The 20,884-nt window shown below is 44.5% G+C and overlaps 2 protein-coding genes across 4 annotated transcripts in view; one reads left to right on the top strand and one right to left on the bottom strand.

The window, feature by feature from the left end:
• The window catches only part of Zbtb17 (zinc finger and BTB domain containing 17), a 26,635-nt gene extending 22,792 nt beyond the window's left edge, over positions 1–3,843 (bottom strand). For 2 of the 3 annotated variants that reach the window (XM_059256249.1, XM_059256251.1), the window contains exons 1-2: positions 3,724–3,843; positions 1,414–1,500 (exon numbers count right to left, since the gene is read on the bottom strand). The gene's annotated coding sequence lies outside the window, so the exon portion shown is untranslated. Of the gene's footprint in view, positions 1–1,413; positions 1,501–3,256; positions 3,404–3,723 lie in introns of those variants that run through there. The other variant, XM_059256250.1, reaches the window with a different exon arrangement.
• On the top strand, positions 3,729–20,884 carry Srarp (steroid receptor associated and regulated protein). The gene is given in 4 exon segments (XM_059255906.1): positions 3,729–3,939; positions 20,433–20,614; positions 20,616–20,805; positions 20,808–20,884. Coding segments are annotated over 4 exon segments (660 nt in total).

The raw sequence follows: 20,884 nt of genomic DNA, 5'->3' as shown, positions 1-20,884 counted from the left end.
AACGGTGTCTGATACACACTGGATGCAGAGCACACTTGTGGAAAAGCCTGGACACTGGTCCAAGAACCACAAATCTACCCCATACAGTATCCTGGGAACACATCCAGCCCACTCTCACCATTTCAGTGGACTTTACCATGGGCAGGGTTGGGCCCCATACTCATGACCCTGTCACTCTGGGGCCAGAACAGGTTCTCGAAGCTGGTTCTCCTCCAGCAGCAGATTAGTATGACTTGTTCTTTGCTCCAGACTCCAGATGCCCCAGGCACCATGCTATAAAAATGCACCATTCTAAACATCAGAACCTTACAAGTGAGCATGAGGTTCCTGCTCTCTCTCCCTTTTTGAGAGATGGAGTTCATATATGATGGCAGGACCTGAAGGAGCCAGCTTGGGCCATTAGATGGATGCCGGCACTGAAGCAAAAACCACATGGTCAAAGAAATCCTGTTGCAGATGCAACTCATGGGCACTGTGGCCTGCTCAACAAGCTCTAGAACGAGTATTTCTAGACTGTTAAGGAGGGAAGGAAAAAGCTGTTTGTCTTTGGCCACTCTACCTGGGGTTGCTTTGTTGGAACATTTTAGTTCATTGATTTGCAACGCTAGAGATTTGAACCCAGGACCTTAAACAGGCTAGGCTAGCAATCTACCACGGAGCCCTGTAGGAAAACTTTTAGATTTCACCTAATTAAAATACGTCAAAATCTGGGTGTGGTGACACACACCTTCAAACTCGGTGCCCAGGAGGCACCAGCAGAGTGTGAAGCCAGCCAGATCTACTAAACAAGAACCAGGATAGCCAGGGGTAGAGAGACCTTGTCTCAAAAAAAAAAAAAAAAAAAAAAGCAAGCATACTTTAGTTTTGCTGACAAAGGTAAGTAAGCAGATCAGGCATGATAGCTCCGCCTATAGTCCCAGAACTAGGGAAGCAGAGTTAGGATCCCTTTGAATTCAAAGCCAGCCTGAGTGACAGGGCAAATACCACTGAGACGCTATTTAAAAAAGAACCAAGTTTACCCACCATTTCACAATAAAACTGTAACAAGGATTTTTTTCACTAAATTTTGAGACAATCTCACTATGTAGCCCTAGCTGGCTTCAGACTCGGAGATCCACGTGCCTCTGAATTCCCAAGTACTAGAACCAAAGGTATGCACCACCGCACCTGACTTTATTATTAATTTTAGAGAAAAAAAATCTTCAAAAGGCAATCTGAACCATGCTGAGTGCAGATAATGACTAAAAACACACCTTTCATCCCCACACTCAGGAGGCAGGCAGATCTCTGTGAGTTTGAGGCCAGCCAGGACTACAGAGAAACCCTGCCTCAAAAATCAAAAAAAAAAAAAACAAAAAAAACAAAAACCTGTCTCCTACAGACAGCTTCTGTCCTTCAGTATTATAGACATACCTCAGATCTCCAAAAAGCCGGGGGCTCTCTTCTCAGACAGTGTGCCTGCAGGAACTCCAGCTCGGCTCCCCTCCTCCAGCTCATCACCTAAATCAAAGATACCCAAGTGGAAGTTCCAGTGAGAACGAGAGGGCACCTGCTTGCTCTCCAGGCCCAGCTCCTTCCCTCTCCCATCAATCAGGCAAGTGCAGAGCTTAGGACAGAGCCTGGCAAAAGGTAAGCCCTCAGTGAATGATAAAATAAATTACTATTGGCCTGCTGTAGAAGACTGTGTGCTGGGCCTGGGAAACAAGATGAACAACCAGGATTCCAAGCTCCACACTCAGGAACTCCTTCCTGAGACAGGCCCAGCCAGTGTGATGCTCTGCTCAGTTTAGGGTAGCACAGACTTTCCTGAGATGTCCACAACACTGATTCTCATCCCATCCACACCCTCATGACAGTGGTAGATCACCACCAGATAGCTTCACTTCAATGTTTTAGACAGGGTTTTGGTTTTGTTGTTGTTGTTTTTAGACAGGGTCTCACTCTATAGCTCAGGCTGCCCCGGAACTTGCAATATAGCTCAGGCTACATAGTGAGTTGAACTATCCACAATTCTGTCTTGTCCTCCCCAGTACGGGATTCTAGGCATGAACCACCATCCCAGGCTTACTGATCTATTTCTCAGGCACATTATTTCCAGCTCCTTTAAAACTAAATCTTTCCTCTTGTTAAATGTGTTCCTTGTTCTGCTTCCTACCACAGTGAGCAATGCCAGCATCCACCAGCCAAGGACAGGGGACAGCACTGGGGACTTGGCTTAGCAGGTAAAAGTGCCTGTTTGGCTGTGCAGGCCTGACAACCTAAGTTTGATTCCCTAGAACCCACAATGCAGTAGGGCACAAGTGTAATCTCAGCTCTCCTGGGGTGAGATGACAGACAGACGGGAGAATCAGAACGCTTGGGGTATCGAGCCTGTAATACACTACACAGGAGAAACAAGAGAGACCCTGACTCGACAAGGCAGAAGATAAGAACCAAATCAACTCTTGACAAACTGTCCTCTGACACACACATACACACACTTTTAAGAAGAAACGGGACAATCCTGACGCCTCAGTGCTTTCTCACTGGAGTTATCACCAAGTTTTACCAATTCTACCTCCAAAATGATCTCTCCCCACTCATTCTCTGCACCTAAACTTACTCAAGGCCACCCTTACGCCTCACTTAAATAGTCTGGAAATCTCTTAATTGACTTCAGGCTCCCTCCTTTATTCCTCTTCAACTTGCCCAGTGATCTTTCTTGTCCACAAACCTGATACTTAAATGCCTTCTCATTAACCTAAAAGCTAAAAGTGCCGAACTTTGGAAAGTCCCAAAGACTTAGGCAGAGCTTCAGTGGCCTTACTGCCCATCTCTGCCAGGGGAAGAGGAGTTTGAGCATTCTCACGGACAACACCTTCAACTAAGGACATACCACCCTTCTCCTGCCTCACTCCTCTAAGCACCCTTTAGGCTCGGCTTCCTGGGAGAATGGGACTCCCTGGATTCACCTAGACTGAGTAAGGGGTCCTGGAGCAAGGCTCCCTCCTGCAGCACAGTGATTTCTGAAAGGCCTGTTTCTCTCGCCCATGTGAGTCTTTGCTCTCTGAATGGCGATGACACGCGTAAGAGCATGGGACTTTCCGGACATTCACTCTCTTAACTGTAAGCATGCTAGGCTCTGGACACCTATTACCTCATGTAACCTATCACACAATCTTAGAAGACAGGTTTTATTATAAGCCCTGCTTTAAGGCTGAGGAAACTGAGGTAGAGTCTCCGCTTGGAGCTGAGAACCCTGGTCCCACTTGCGGACCTAGTCCGCTGGCATCTCCTGCTCTGTTCTCAGATCTGTCAGGCGCGGCGAGGAGGGAAACAGGGTGGACGGATGGGTGGAGGAGTGAATGAATGAATGGTCTACGGTGGGGGCAGTGTCCGCCCCTACTCCGCACCACATCCAGGCCGCCCCGCACTTCGCCCCCACGCGGCCGCAGCACGCCCACCCGCCGCGGCCGGCGCGCGGGGTCAAGGGGCGGTGACAGCCCGGCGGCGGGGGCGGAGATGCCACCAGCCGGGGTGTCACCCGGTCCCGGAGGCGACTCGCGCCCCTTAGGCAGCGCGGGTGCACGTCCACCCCTCCGGGCCGCTCCCCGGCCCGCGGCGCCCTCCGCCCGGGCCTCCCCTCCCCCACACAACTGTCCCGGCATCTCAAGTCTCCGGGCCCCTGCGGCTTCCGTCCCGCCTCCCGGGACTCCCCGGCCGCCCGCGCTGGCCCAGCCTCACCTGCCATGTCCCGAACTCTACCACAGGGGGAGGTGCATCACGGCCGCGAGAAGGCCGGGGGCAGCGCTTCACAGCAGACAAAGGGCGCCGCCATGTTAGAGCCGGGCGGAACCGACCTCGCTGGCTTCCCGGCTGTAACTTCCGTCGCTTGCACAGCGCGGCTCAACTTGCGCGACCGCCAACAGGCGCATGCGCCTAGCCACACAAAAGTTCTTCGTTAGTTTACTTCTGGAATTGTTCCCACTTTAACTCCTAGCTTGGCTTTCCGCTCCAGATAGATCCGCAGTGGCACTGACTGTGTGCCAGACGCCATGTTCATCGTCTCACTTGTTCCTCACATCATAAAACCGTATTATTTCTCCTCTTTTTTTTTTTTTTTTTTTTTTGGAAAGACTGTAAACTTAGTTGCAAAAAGGGTTAAGGAAATTGCATATACTCGCACATCTATGTGATGGAGCAGAAATGTGAACCTAGTTGTGGCTCCCATTATGGTTTTGGTAATATTTTGCAGTACCGAGGAACAGCAGCAGCTTGAACTTGTTAGATGGCTCAGTGGGCAAGGTGCTTGTTATGCAGGCAGGACAACCCAAGCTCAGTCTTGAACACCCACAATTAAAGCCGGGGACAGGAGCCCACATTTAAAACCAGGGACAGGAGAGATGGCTCAGAGGTTAAGAGCACTTTTGCTCTTGCAGAAGACTTGGCTTTAGTTCCCAGCACCCACAAGGTGACTCCAATTTCAAGGGATCTGATGCCTTCTGGTATCGGCAAGAAATAGGCATGTACATGGTGCATATACATACATGCAGACAAAATATACATAAAATAAGTAAATCTCAAATAAATAATAATAATCTAAGCATAATATTAATTCCACCCATCAAGAATAAGAACACCACTACAGTTTAAAGCCAAATTTGAGGCAAGCTTTAATTAAAAACTGGCCACGTGGATGGGAAATGGCCAGGTCCATACCCAGGTTCCTGGGAAATGACCCAGAATCAAGTATCACAATGGCTTAAGAAGGAAAACCCATAATTCATGGCATTTCCCATCAAATCCAATCAGGGGCAAGCATACACCCTGACATATTTCCTGTCTACTTACCTCACTCACACACACATGATCAAGCACATCTGGTGCAGATGGGTCAAACAAACTTATTTAGGAGAATGAAAAACAAGTGGTTTGTTATCTCTCATAAACAATAGCCTCCAGCATTTTAGGAACTATCTGTCCTTGGCAAGAGGCTTGCAGATCAGAGACATTTTTGTTTCATGGATTTCTATAGCATAGTAATTAAAACTTAAAATGTAACTATGGCTCTAGCATTTCCCCCCTTGAGTTGTATCCTGAGTCAAATCCTTGACTCTGTGATGGGCACCTGTTTATATTAGGATCTAATAACCATCAGCTTAAGGTATCCAGACAGGAATTATCATTTAATTAAAGCATCAATGATAAAGAGCCAACAGCAATTGGCAGAAGTAGAATGGCCAAAGGCCTTGTGATGGCTGACATCAGAGTTATCATCTAGAAGGAACCTGGAAATGAGAATGGAGACCAGTTATTTACTTCATCTCAGGTTCCCGTTTTTTTTTTTTTTTTTAATTTGGTTTTTTTGAGACAGGGTTTCTCTGTGTAGCTTTGTGCCTTTCCTGGGACTCACTTGGTAGCCCAGGCTGGCCTCGAACTCACAGAGATCCGCCTGGCTCTGCCTCCCGAGTGCTGGGATTAAAGGCGTGCGCCACCACCGCCCGGCAGGTTCCCGTTTTTGCAATGACATTTTTTTTTTTTTTTTGGTTTTTCGAGACAGGGTTTCTCTGTGTAGCTTTGCGCCTTTCCTGGGACTCACTTGGTAGCCCAGGCTGGCCTCGAACTCACAGAGATCCACCTGGCTCTGCCTCCCGAGTGCTGGGATTAAAGGCGTGCGCCACCACCGCCCGGCGACATTTTTTTTTTTAGTCCAGCCAAGTTATTTATAATGATTCCTGTGTGGTTTATATAGAAACAATTTTCTTTTACAGCTATATAATAACCTCTCTGTTTTACATAGAGCAGGTTGAGTGCCCCATCATACTATAGAACTCCAGGCCCCTTTGGTTTTAACAGGTGCCTTTCTTGGTAAGCCAATAGGCACTATAGGAAGCTATTTTGTCCCATGTGACAGGGAGTTTCCTTTTGATCTAATATTCCAGGCTGTTGGGGAACAAAGGGAGCATACTCTCTTCTGTACTTCTTGCTGAAACTAGGATGTTGTTGTCAGGGCCCAGGAAGTCTGGAATGCTAGTCAAAGGCAAGGAGGGGATTCAGGCAATGGGGCATTCATCAGAAGTCTCTGGTTTGCTGACCCAGCTGAAGAGGCAGGGAGCATTCACACAGGCTGGACTGGTCCACATCAGCCTTCAGAAAGTTCAGGGCTTTCAGTCATTTAGAGCATGTTGTAGACAGCAGCTGATGCTTGTATGTGTCTGTCATCCAAGTGGAAATCTGCTCAGACAGATATAGACTACTGACAGAAGTTAAAATTTAGGAACTTAAAGGAAAATCTTATATTTGGAACTTTCGGGCCAATAGTCCTAGTAATTGGGGAAAGGGAGGAGTCCCAAGACCAGGAGAGAGAGAAATACCATCCTCAGGAATAGACAGGTGGGGAAACTTATGCTGTACTTATCTGGAGTCCTTTTGACATGTGAGAGATGGATCCAAGTCTTAAGACTCCCTCAATTCTCTGGTTAACATGAATTTTTTAGTTTACAAAAAGACATAAAAGTTTCAGATATATTAGCATTACCAGTCTGTACTGAAATCCACATTGTAGAAAAAGCAGGTAACAAGTGTCTGTAACACAGCTGGATATAGGCTCACACCTTTGAGTCCTAGCAAAGGCTATAGATTTAGGTTAAAAAGCATGAACATTTTTTCTCTGTCTAGAGAGCCAGAAATAGATTGGACAGAAATGTCTTTAGCCCATTGAGAAGTACATTTAAGTCTATATTTAGAAGATAACCAAAAGAAATATAAAATCTTGAGCTTATGATTGAACAGTAACGAGCCAGTGCTCTACCAGCTTATCAGACCTGAAACCTGTTTATCTTTTAATATGAAGCCTATTAGCAAGACAAGCCTCTCTACCTTTTCTCAATAGGATACCTAGTTGCTCTAGAAAAAGCAAGGCTTGATTTTTACATATGAAATGAGCTAACAAGCTGGCTGCAGCCTGGGGTAAGAACCTGGTTGTCTGCTGCTAAGCTGACAAAACTATAGTTAGTCTAGCCAACAGTACTATTAGAGCTCTGAGAAGAATAAATTATAACATGAAGTATAATCCAAATGGCCTATGTATCAATTAAAATGACAGTGACTAGTCCATTACCTAGATAGCTATCTCTGGCTCCTGTGGTCTTCATGGTGTTGGGGGCAGAGGTACCAGGACAGCATCAGTCTTCAGCTGCCAGGCCAAGAAGGTGAGAGGCTTTCCTGTGGAGGAGGAACATGGGAGAGACTGATCTTACTTTGGCTAGGCAAAGTGAGGCAATCAATTCTTCAGTGCCCTGCTTGTCCACAGTTTAGGCTGGGTCCTGGAGATAGGTTCTGCATTGGGGCAGTCATTCCCAGTGGTTAGCATTACCACAATCCAGGTGGACACATCATGGTGCCCCGTCATCTTCTTTGGAGATCTCTGGGTCACTGCTAGGAACTAGGAGTCTTTGTCTGTCATAGTAATATTTCTTCATTAAACATTTTAAATGCCATATTCATCAGATCTCTGACAAGTTTGAGGACCATTATCTATTAAGTCTATCTGAGCTAAACAAATCTAGTCTTAACCTTGAAAACATGTCTAACATGACTACAAATTTGATTATTATAGATGACTCCTAACCTGTATTTCTTAATTATACATTATATTTTTAAGGGAGCTGCATAGATACAATAACTTAAACAAGAGTAGAAATATATATATATATGTATATATAATATAACAAAAATAACCTTAAATTTGTATCAATATATAAAAATCCATGCCAATGTGAAATATTTGAGACTAGTAGTTTTTTTTTTAGTTTAAAAGTAGATTCAATAATCTACCTTTTAATCCTGTCATCTTTATTTTAAAAGTAGATGTAATAATCTACCCTTTTTTGGGAAAAAGATCTCTGAACCTACCTCCTTTGTTTAGTTTTCTCCTTGACCATGACCAATAACAACCTGCAACCAACATCCCCAAACAATGACAGACATCTACCGAATGACCAGAAACCACCCACCCCTTGGGAATGTGGGTGACCTGTTCTCTAGACTGCTTCCTAGGGGTGACAGCATCTCTAAGGGACCCCTAGAAAATTGAGATAATGGTCAAGTCCTGGGGGAGATAGCTGTGTTATTTTTTTGTTTAGTCTCTGTGTAATGGGAAAGTGTAGAGCTTATCTGAAGTCTTGGTTGGAGTAGTCTGTAAGGCTGGACCATCTCAGCTAGCAGCTTTGAAGTTGTTCTGGATGTAGATTTTTGAGGAAACTGTAAACTGAAGCATTCTGAGAGGCTGGATCACCTGGGATACTTGTCTTTATTGATCCCCTGTCCTTTTGATCTGAAAACACACAAACTTTTAAAGGTAACATACATATCTGTATTATCACAAGTATAGAATGTGCAGTGTGCACAAGTCAGCTAAAGATGATTTGTTTTATGCTTGAGCATAAATTTTATAAGTCTGTTTGGACAGTATAACCAAACTGTTAGGAGGATTCTGTAGCCAACAAAATTTATCATGTCTCATCCAGTCTCAGAGCTGTTCCCATGTAGAAGGATCAGCATACACATCACCGGTCCTGTCACATCCACAGCCAAAATCCTCAGGAGGTCTCCCCTAGTCAAATCTGATCTTTATTAATTTTGAAGCAATCTATAGCTTTTTGTTTCCTGTGGAAACAAAAGCATAGCCTTTCCCCCAAGGCAACGCATTTTCTGACTCCCATTCTGAAGCCAAGACATCCTAAAGTATCTAGGCTGGTTTAATTCATCAGTTCCTTCCACAATCCCATGTCTCTCAGCAGCTGCCATTTGCTCATCAGCATTTCAGAAATTCAAAGTCAACAAAGCAACATTCAAGATCCAAGTGCCCTGATTACTTCCCATCCTTAAGGTTTTTTTTTTGTTTTTTTTTTTTTTGTTTTTTTGGGGGTTTTTTTGTTTTTTGTTTTTTCGAGACAGGGTTTCTCTGTTTAGCTTTGTGCCTTTCCTGGAACTCACTCTGTAGACCAGGCTGGCCTCGAACTCACAGAGACCCGCCTGGCTCTGCCTCCCGAGTGCTGGGATTAAAGGTGTGTGCCACCACTGCCCGGCCCTTAAGTTTTTAATGTTACTTTACTCTTTCTTTAAAGGGAGAGAGAGAAATGGGGCTTTCATAGGAGCAAGCAGGGGTGAGCTAGAGATTCCAGCAAACAGATGTCAATAACTATTTCATGTGTACCATTTCACAACCTCCTGAGCTTTTGTTTAAAATTACCTCATTGAAATTGATTTCTAAATTTTATAGCAACATTAATAATGTTAAGATTAAAATATGTTGTGAATGGTATTTAAAAAGAAATGTAGTTGTAACTAAAATATAAAGGACATTTTTTAAATTAATTCAGTATCCTGAGATAAAATTGTTTAAATTTCTATCACAGTAATTCCTTAAGTATTGCTATTTTTTTCCTAGTATCCTTTTACTAAATGGACATTTAAAAACCTATGATTAGGGCTGGAGAGATGGCTCAGCAGTTAAGAGCACTGGCTGCTCTTCCAGAGGACCTGAGTTCAATTCCCAGCACCCACACGGTGGCTCAAAACCATCCATAATGAGATCTGGTGCCCTCTTCTGGCCTGCAGGCATTCATGCAGGCAGAACATTGTATACACAATAAATAAATTTCTTTTTAAAAAAAACTATGATTAAGCGTATTTTCTTACTAGACAAAGCCTTTGCTTTTCAAATAATCTTTGCCTTAAGCATATAAAATCCATTTAGAGAATGATGCCTACATAAAATATTCCTACTAAATTACATAGTGGTTGTAAACATGGTCCTGTGGACAAATATTTAAATCTACTTATAAACTTTGGTCTGTTAGATAAAGAAATAACATAAGCCAAGGAGGCAGAGGCAGGTGGATCTTTGAATTCTAGGCCAGCCTGGTCTACAGAGTGAGTTCCAGGACAGCCAGGGTTACACAAAGAAACCCTGTCTTGAAAAAAAAAGTAAAAAACTATAAGTAAGACAGTTCATCAAATGCAAATAACTGTAAATACAGGGGGTACTATATAGTCAGTTTTGTAAATTTTGGTTATTTTAGGCCTTTTAGACATTTGTTTCTGTAATCTTCACTCCATTAAGCCAAACTGTGTTTTTGGTTACTTAATTTTCAGTATAGTAATCTATGTCACATTATGTAAACTACAGAAGGTGTAAAAAACAATGATACAGAAGCTTGCTTATTTATTTATTTATTTACTTACTTACTTACTTATCCTGGAACTCACTCTGTAGACCAGGCTGGCCTGGAACTTACTGAGATCCCTGCCTGCCTCTGCCTCCCAAGTGCTGAGATTAAAGGTGTGCACCACCACCACCCAGTAGGAGTTTCTTTCTTAATGGCCTTTACTAGCTATTCCTCTCTCCTGAAGACTGCTTGTCCTGCCCACTACTCAGCCTCCTCTACCTCAGATCCTAGGAATGTGCTTCCTCCCTCTGAGGGACCTTATAACATTTAATACACTATGTGGTTCCTGGATGCGCAAAATGTGATGGTTAGCCAACAAGAATGGAAACTCCTGAAAAGACTCTGTATGTGGGTCCAGAGAGATGGCTCCGAGGTCAAGAGCACTGGCTGCTCTTCCAGAGGTCCAGGGGTCCTGAGTTCAATTCCCAGCATTCACATGGTGGTTCACAACCATCTATAATAATATCTAGTGCCCTCTTCTGGCATGTAGGCATACATGCAGACAGAACACTGTATATGTAATAAATAAATCTTAAAAAAAAATCTGTATGCAGAGCCTGGTGGATTTCAATACTGTGGAGATATTGGAACGTGTAGGCCCAGAGGCTAATTACCTATCACTGGGCTAAGTTCGGGCCCTCTGGAACACCATCCCTTGCCTTACTCCTGTGGTGGAACTAACATCTTGTGACAATAGACAAAAACTATTAACTTAGCAGACCACCAGCTTCCACCAATCTTTAAAACTCCTCGGCTGCATGTTCTACCATTAATACACATATTTGTTTCCAGCAGAAATTCTAACCATTTAAAGAGTTACAGGCTGTCATCCTCTGAACCACAGACATGCTGTCTAGCTGCAGGTCTGCACCCCACTCTCCAGCCCAGCCCTGCATCACGCCCTCCAGGCCACAACACAAGAAAGTCTGCTGCACATGTCTCACAGAGCCTGAAACAGCCTGTGCTTCCTGGGTTTCCACTGCATTCCAGGCCTCAAGACCCCCCAACTTCGCCCCCATATCTGCAGGAAGTAACCATGAGAGATTTCTACAGCCCAGATTTCTTTGTCACGTACCCCTTTTTCTGAACTGAACTCTCCAGCCCAGGGGCTGGACTGCCCTTAAAAAATGCTCTGTTATTAATTGTGTGAGTTCTGCCCATGATCCTGAAATGTATGTACTATCAGATACTCTCCTCATGTACTTATGACAATTGTTCTCTATGTAAGTCTCGCTATGTATACCCTGACACAGATTATTACTGTTTTCTCGTAGCTAATAGTTTAATATTGCATTGATTACAAATTCAAATTAGGTAAGCTTCAGCTGCAGCCTGGGTCCCACAGGTGCTCATGACTTACTCAGGTAACTCTTTAACTATGCCTCTTTAAAATACAAGTTAACCAAATTAATACCACTAACCAAAGATTAATAGATAGAGTTAATGTTCCAAACTAACCATTTCTTTTTGATAAGTCACAATCATAGTATTCAGACACTTTTGACCATATTACAGCTATACCTATTAGATGGTTAAACTAATCCTCAGCCTGCCATCTATATAGACTACAATATTGATTAAATATCAATATTAATTAATTATTACTTATCATCTTTCAGTCATCTCCAAATTTAAGTTTACCTACATATTCACTGTCCTAGAGAGAATAAAAACTTTTTTTTTTTTTTTTTTTTTTTGGTTTTTCGAGACAGGGTTTCTCTGTGTAGCTTTGCGCCTTACCTGGAACTCACTTGGTAGCCCAGGCTGGCCTCGAACTCACAGAGATCCGCCTGGCTCTGCCTCCCAAGTGCTGGGATTAAAGGCGTGCGCCACCACCGCCCGGCAAAACTTTTTTTTAACTAAACGAAAAAACGGCGGGAACTGCTGTGGGCCGTAGGAATATATCATAAGAACTCAGCTGGTTATGGCAAAGTCACTGCCTGGAGAGATCAAGGATTTCCTCCAGAGGAAGCCAAATTCCAAGGAGTTTTTGGTGTTACTTGGCTTGTTATATATCAGCTGTCTTCTGTTATGAAAATCATGTGTGCCTTCATAGTTTTCCCAATTGACTTTTCCCTAAGAAGGGCTAACAATGTGGACTGATCACTCTCTGGACATACACATTCCAGGTATTTGGAGAACAGCCTCAGGAAAGGCTTTCTCTGGAATCAGATATCTCCCTTGGCCACTTTCAAGGACTAGCAGTAATAACCGTCCACATGCTAGTCTCCTGACTTAAGGTAAATTCCACAAGGAGACACCACCTAGGTTAGGTGGATGTCAAGTAATAGCTTTACACCGTTCAATTCGGACCCTCCTTTCTTACAGCCTTACTAACTTTATAGACTGCTAACTCCTTACCTAACCACTTCTAGGAATATTTAAATAACCTTCTGCGCTGACAGCTATGCTCAGCCAGAACCCCAGTTCAAGCCTCCCTGTAATTATCATCATTGGCAGCATACGGCCAGGTCCATCCCCAGATGGAGGAAAGTACCTTATCAGAGATACCTCCGTACTTTCTAAGAACAGACTTAAGCATCCAAGCTACCCATTTGAGAAGGCCTGGCGGATGTGCCAATTAAGCTTTACTTCCTGTTTCCCAAACCTTACCTCTGGTTCCAGATCTCCCTTTAACTATCACCAGAGGCATCTAGCTGTACACAGGTTGCCTAGTGACTGAGCACACTTTCCCCCACCCTGCAGAAAAACGGCAGATAGCTTGGACAGATAGGAGCCACAGGAAAAAAGAAGACAGTTTTATTTTCTCCCATTGACCTAGCAACTTATAGATTCTTAACATTTTCTACTAATCACGTTTAAGACTATAGTTGAGCACATAAGATTCCCTCTTCTTAGATATTACCCAAATTTAGCCCTTAGTTAATTCATTTCCCCATTGGTCACCTCCCTTTGGGGTTGCAAATGATAATTAACAGTTATTGCCTCTCAATGTGATTCTTATCACCCCTCCGTTTGACCCTGGAAGCCTGGCTTTATATACCAGGACTTCCAGGGTACGAGGGACAGAGAAGAGAAAAGAGAATGGAAGAACTAGATGGGTAAGAACTTGAGAGGAACAAACTGAGATGGGGAAGAAATAGATTGAAGGGCTAGAAGAGAGTACTAGAGGAATGAGATGGAAGATGAGGAAGAGCCAGGTGGGGAAGTACTAGCTGGGTAAGAACAAGCTGAAAAGGGACTAGATGAGGCAGAATTAAGACGAGAGAATTAAGATAGAACTTAGAGGAAGCAATAGATGAATATAGAGAGAAATCAGGCAAGAAAGGAGCTAGACACGAGAACAGAACTGAAGCTGCGTATATGTGGATGTTATGCCAGAGGAATTAAAGCAAGTGGACTATAGAGCTCGGTGTGCTGAGATTCTCTTTCCTGAAAATAGTCCTCGCCGTTAGTAGTTCTCTCTCCTAAGGCCCTGGGATGTATAATATTAAGGCTGGTGCCTCTAATATTATACAAGAAATCCGAAAGCTACGCTGTCATCAGAGAGCATCTTGAGTCTACAGAAAAGCTTCCCCCATCTCTCTGAACCGGCCTCTCTGATGACACACCCACCAATGTGTTCTAAGCTTGCCTTGATTTATGAATTTCTCTGTTCTGTAAAGCTCATGAAGCTGCTTCTACACTGGAACATGGAATTTGGGGTAACCTAGATCTGTGTTCCCAGAACATGGTCACTCAAAATAGTTCCAGAATAAACTCTTTCATTCCCTTTAAGATGAGAGCTGTAGTTTTTGTGTCAACATACTATTCACAGCCAGGCATGGTGGTCCTGCGTCTGTCATCCATCACTAGGGGGCTGGGGCAAGAGGATCAGAAGTTCAAGAACAGCTAGCTGCAGATTGAAAGCGTGCCCCCTCCCGCAAATAAAAATAAATAAGAAGCCAAAGCAGCCAGTTAATGACTGGAATTAGGGGAATGAGGCCTGACTGGGAAGCTTCCAGAGAGCTATCCCAGGTCAGGAAGCAGCTGGATTGGGAAAAGATAGAGTTTGCTTGGTAGGAAGCCTGTCTTCCCACACCCAACAATTCGTTGATATAAACTTTCAGATCAAAGAAGTCCCCTAGGGCCAGTTCCTGGGGCTCCCTTGTGACTATGAAAGGTTTGGCCCCATGGTGGAGCAGCTATTAACCATCTGGAAGATGTGTCCAAGGACATTCTCAGACAGGCACTGTGGCAGCCTGGCTTCCTGAAAGGACTCCCAGGACTGGAGAGCCAGCCTCAAGGACTCTAGCCTGGAGACAAACTCCGGAAAGATGTGGCACCGGGCTCCTCAGCACTAGGAAAAAGACCAAGTGTGGAGGAGTGGGCAGGCAGGGGGCTCAGGGTTGGGGGTATATGGCTGCTACCAGTGGGCTTCACACAGTCCCTGCATCAACCGACAAACCAGAGCACGAGCGTCCTCTGGCCCAGGCAAAGATTACACCAGCTAGGGAAGAGAGCTGGGATATTATTTGAATAACTGGAGAAGTTACTTTTTGTTAAATTAATTTACTGTGCGCGTGCACATGCATAGTGTCAAGGAACAACTTCAGAGTTGGTGTTATTCTGTTGTTATATACCGAGATCACACTCAGGTTGTCAGGTCACAGCAAGTGATTTTGCTCTCTAAGCCATCCCACTGACTTAGTTGTGTGTGTGTGCTGTGAGGGCAGTGGTTTTGTGCACCATGATGACACACGCCTTTAGTCCCAGCACCCAGGAGGCAGAGACAGACAGATCTCTGAGAGTTTGAGGCCAGCCTGGTCTACAGGTTGAGTTTCAGGACAGCCAGCCCTACACAGAGAAACACTCTGTGTGTGTGTGTGTGGTGTGTGTGTGTGTGTGTGTGTGTGTGTGTGTGTGTGTGTGTGTGTGTAAGGGGGCAAACAAGCAGGGGAGGTGGACAAAGTGGACTCCATACCCAGCTTCTTCTTCTTCTTTTTTTTCTTCCAAACAGAATCTCATTCTAGTCTATGTTGGTCTTAAAACAGCAATCCTCCTGACTCAGCTTCCCAAGTGCTGGGATTACAGGCCTGAGGTACCACACCTGACACACCTAAAGCACCATGAGGCTTTGGCCAAGCATGATGCTATACATTTGTAATCCCAAAGCTGGAAAGGAAGAGGCAAGAGGGTCACCAGAAGTTCAAAGCCAGTCTAGTCTATGGATATGCTCTAAGACAGCCAGACTACACAGGAGACCCTGTCTATACAGTCAATAAATAAATAAATAAATAGCACAGGCTTTGGATTTAGACAGTGCCGCTCTGAGTGTTTTTTTTTTCCTGAATGAAATCCATTGCTTACTTCACTCATTCTCCCTTCTACGATGTGCTGAGCTCAGAGGTAGGGGCAGCATGATAGAGCAGTTACAGCAGGGATCCCCAGCAAAGTACCTCGGGGTGTCAGTATAATCATTGTAAGCTGGGGGATGAGGATGCTGTGGGCCTCCCTAAAGGCCACCAGCACCCATGCTGGCCGAGCCTCCTTCCCCTCCTCTTTCTAAGCTACCCTGACCCTCCTCATGTTTCTAGACCTCCTTTACAGTATGGCCCAGAAGCCTGTATGATATAACCTCAGGTCCCAGCCTAGACTGATTGTGTGTGTGTGTGTGTGTGTGTGTGTGTGTGTGTGCGTGCGCATGTGTAGGCTGGCATAGCATCTAACTCAATCATTTTCTTTTTTTTTTTTTTTTTTTGGTTTTTCGAGACAGGGTTCTAACTGAATCATTTTCTATTTAACTTTTTTTGTTTATTTGTGATAGGTTTTCTGTACCCCAATAATAGGTTTCTCCACCGACTCAGTAAGCCAGATCAAGCCAAATTAAAAAGTAAAAGACCAGGTTTATTTGGGCAAAGCACTCCTGGCTGACCCTCCAGTCCCCAGTGATTGAGAAGGGGGAAGGGGCAGGAGAGAAATCACATGGCTGGTCTAAAGGAGGGACCTTAAATACCCTGTAGGTACGGAGGTGATGACGTGTTCTCCACAAGCTGGGTTTGTGCCCAGTTATAAGGCTTGAGGCAAGGATCGTGCAGCTTTAGGGGAGAAGCCACCACTTGGCAGCTTTTCCAAGAGGGCAGGGTTTAGAGAGGCAGGAATTGGGGCCTTCTCAGCTGGAAGTTCCAGCCGAACACACCCACCTTCTTGGTTATATGGGTTCTGGTCCAAATATGACTACTTCCTGGGGAAGGGGAGTTGGGAGTCAGTGGGCTCACACTCAGTCTGATGTTTGGGTGAAGAAGCTTTCAGTTAACTGCCATCCTGGAGACCTCAGGAATCTGTTCCTGGAGGAAGCAGAGAAGACAAGTTGCTAGGAGGAAAAAATTGATTATTACCACTAGTCCTACGAACAGGGCTAGCCATGGGAAGAGTAAAGACTGCCAGGAGGAATGGAACAGAGATGTGCCCTGGTTGTATTGGCAAAGTTCTTCAGACAATTTGTGGAGTGACTCGGTATTAGTTTCCACCAGGCCAGATTCCTTGATACAGAAGCAGCACACTTTCCTCGGGAACATGCAGGTATTCGTCAAACAGCTGGAACAGATTCACACCTTGGTGCCTTAGCAAGGCCTTGGGTTAAAAGGCATGGCATTTTTCCTGTCTAGAGAGCTTAGTTTTAGCCCAATGAAACCCACCTTTAAGTCTACACTTAGAAAACAGCCAGAGGAAATTTGAAACCTGTTTATCCTTTACTATGAAGTCTGTGAACAAGGCAAGCCTGTCTGTATTTTTAATAAGAAATGTATCTAATGAACTACCAAAGTGGTTGTAGCCTTGGAGGGTCAGGGGGGGCTGTTAAACAGGCCAAGCTATCAGTAACCTAGTCATCAAACGCCATCAGAACTGGAAGGGTAAATTTCACCTGAGTAAGCCAAGGTGAAGCACCTTCCAAAGCTATTAAAATGACAGAGACATAACGGCTACCTAGACAGCTACCCCAGGGTCCTCCATGGTCGTTGGAGACAGAGGTCCCAGGGCAGCATCTGTCTTCAGCTGCCAGACCAGAAGATCTGACAGACTTTCCTGTGGAGTAGGGATTTGGGGAGACCAGCCTACCTTGTCTTGGCAAAGCAGGGCAATCAGTTCCCCAGTGTCCTGCTTGTCCACAGCCTGGACAGGGTCTTGCCAGCAGTTGAAGCGGAAGGAAATTTTTTCTGCCCTGTGGCCAGCTTTGCCACATTTAAAGCAAGCTCCATGTGGAAGTTCTTCTGTGCCCGTCCATCTTCTTGGAGGAGACAGGAGTGCTGCCAGGAGCCAGCATGTCTCTATTTATCATTTATTTATTTAGATTTTTGAGACAGGGTTTCTCATTGTAGCCTTGGCTGTCCTGGATCTCTCTCTGTAGACCAGGCTGGCCTCGAACTCACAGAGATCTGCCAGGCTCGGTCTCCCAAGTGCTGGGATTAAAGGCATGCACCACCACTGCCTGGTGCAACTACTAGTTTTAAATATTTTTCATTGGCTTGGATATTTGTATACTGATACAAATTTGAGATTTTTTTGTTAGAACATACTGTACATACATTTCTACTCTTGTTCAAGGTATTGTATCTATACAGCTCATTTAACAATGTAATACAAATTCCTAGTCCTTGAAGTTATTATTACAAACTGTTTAGGATAATAAAGAAATGCAGGTTAGTAGTTAGTCACCTATTACAATCAAACTTGTAGTCATATTATGCATGTGTTTTAGGCCAAATAGATATATTTTTGGTACACAGGTGGTCTGCAAACACTTCAGAAATCTATAGAATATGGCATTTAAGATGTTTTAATAACATAGATTCTTTTTGTATGGCAAGGAGTCATGTCTGCTCCTGGCAGCACAATCTACTTCAGAGAAGATGATGGGCATCAAAGAAACTCCATATGGAGTTTACTTTCTTTGTGGTAAATGTTAGCCACTGGGCAAGAAAGTGCCCTTGCCTCAATTGCTGACAGTATGCTGTCCAAATTGGACAAGCAGGACACAAAAGAAAGTGACTGCCAAACTTTGCCAAGACAATGTAGGACAGCTCTTCAAAATATCCTGCTTCACAGAAAAGTCTATCAGATATTCTAGGCCTGTATGCCAAAGGTGGGTGCCCCAACGTTACAGAGGAACCTTGGGTGACTGTCCAGGTAGCCAGCTGTTTCTGTCATTTCTCACATTTTTTGGAGGTCGCTTGCTTGCACTTCCTGCTTACTCAGGTAATATTATTTCCTTCTCAGGTCTCTGATGTTGAAAACTAAATAGTTAGAGTTTTCCTTGTTAACAAATTCAAATAAGAAACTCACCAAAGAGGTGTAAAGTGTATAGGATTGAGAGACATCAAAGGATAGTTTCCAGTTGGTAATGCAAAATAGGATAGATGATGAATTAGGTACAATCCTTTGGACTCAACAAGATAGGATAGATAATGGAGTATTTTCTCTGAATTTGTCAAATGTTAATAAACTAGACATTGTTGATGTAATTATTATATATATATATATGTATACAGTTATTGTACTTATTTACATAGTTTTTCTATGTTAGTACCTTTGTGGTGATATTTTGTTTGTGATCTAACAAGTAAAGCTTGCCTGGAGATCAGAGTGTGGAGCTAGACACTTAACCATACAGGCCAGGCAGTGGTGGCACACACCTTTAATCCCAGCACATGGGAGGAGGAAGCAGGAAGATCAGGAGTTGAGGCCGCCCCGCTATACAAGATTTATCCAGTCTAAAAGAGAAACAGAGCAGGCGGTAGAGGCTCACGCCTTTAAGCCCAGCACTAGGGAAGTAGAGACAGTAATACAAGGCGGGAAGAGACAGGACTCAGCCCCTTTTCAGTAGGAGGATTCGGAGAGGTAAGAGGCGACTGTGGCTGCTCCTTTACTTCTCTGACCTTTCAGCATTTACCCTGATATCTGACTCTGGGTTTTTATTATTAAGACCAATTAGAATTTGCGATACAAACCTTCTCTTTATTTTAGACAAAAAACGAGAAATGTTGTAATTATTTGTTTGTGTTCTGACAAATAAAGCTTGCCTGAAGATCAGAGAGTGGAGCTAGCCACTAGTTAACCATAGAGGTCTGGAGGTCTATACAGACAGGAGACAGGAAGTGGGCAGAGAGAGGAAGTGATTGGTGGGGCATAGGATCTTGGCTCCTTTTCGGTTTGAGGGGTCAGAGAGATAAGAGGTGACTGTGGTTGCTCCTTTGCTTCTCTGATCTTTCAGTTTTTACCCTGATATCTGACTCCAGGTTTTTATTATTCAGACAATTAGGATCTCACTACACCCATCCCTGCAACTGTAATGTAAAGATACTCCCTGGGTGTTTGTGAGCAAGATAAAGTTGAGACACACCAAGAGCCTAGGCTTGAGGTTCCTGGGAACAGGTGAGAAAGGGAGCATACACGGTTTAAACTTAGGTCTTGGACCAGCGAGATTACTGAGTGGGTAAAGGCACTTGTTGCCAAGTCTGATGACCCGAGTTCACTCCCCTAGATCCACGCAGTAGAAGGAAGAATAGACTCCACAAGTTGTCCTCCTATTGCATGAATCCTGATTGGTCTTAATAAAAACCCAGAGCCAGATATTGGGGTAAATGCTGAAAGATCAGAGAGACAAGGAAACAAGCCACAGCCACTTCTCACCTCACCAACTCCTCAGCCAATCCTGTCTCCACGAATCCTCTGACTGGAAGCCTCTGAATCCTCAGCTGAAAAAACTCTAGTTCCTGTCTCCTCACGCCTTATATGCCTTTCTCCGCCCAGCCATTTCCCTTCCTTCCTAGTGCTGGGATTAATGGCGTGTGTGCTTCTCAAATGCTGGCAGCAAAGGCATGAGATCTCAAGGACCGGGATTAAATGTGTGTGACTCCCAAGTACTGGGATTAAAGGTGTGTGCCACCACTGCCTGGCTCTGTGTCTCTCCTAGACTCAATCAATCTCAGGTAGTCCAGGGTGGCTTTGAACTCACAGAGGTCCAGACAGATCTCTGCCTCTGTCTCCTGAGTGCTAGGATTAAAGGTGTGTGCCACCACTGCCTGGCATCTATGTTTAATCTAGTGGGTGGCTCTGTCCTTTGATCCTCAGGCAAGCTTTATTTGATGCACAATATATCACCAGATTCTCTGGTCTCCACATGCAGAACAGGGCACATGTGTGCCCACGCACAAAATAAATAAGTAAACAAACTTAGTTGGCTGTGGTAACCCAAACTTCTGACCCTTCTCTTCCTTTTAGGTTTGCAGCCGGCCTGCCCCCCAAAGACTGTCCCCACAGCTCACATCACTTGTGTTATTGACCATGCCACTGGAAAACAAGTCTCCCTGGTAACATCCCCAGTGACACCCCAAGTATCAAGACCCAGCCAGGGACATGTCACTCTGCCCATGAAGACAATTGTTGTGTTCTGTGGAAAAAACCACTATGCATGGGACTCAGGACTTTTTGCTCAGTTGTAGACCTCTTGCCGGGACCAAGGATATCTTGCCATCCTACAGAGGACTTGTGGCTCCAGCTTTCCTCCCTGCCAGCCCACCTTGTCCCCAGGATGATCCTAAAGCTGAGAGGAGACCCTTGAAGGCTGGAGCTACTGAAAAGCATTCAACTTGGGGTGCTCTGTCCAGGCTCTCTCTTCCTGTATCTGTGGGCAGGTTGAGCAGCTTGGTAGGATCTGTTCAGGGAAAGCCTGA

This window comes from Peromyscus eremicus, chromosome 2 (genome assembly GCF_949786415.1).
Source record: "Peromyscus eremicus chromosome 2, PerEre_H2_v1, whole genome shotgun sequence".
Taxonomy (NCBI): Eukaryota; Metazoa; Chordata; class Mammalia; order Rodentia; family Cricetidae; genus Peromyscus; species Peromyscus eremicus.
The sequence above is the reverse complement of the archived record's forward strand: the minus strand, read 5'-3'. Positions and strand labels throughout refer to the sequence as shown.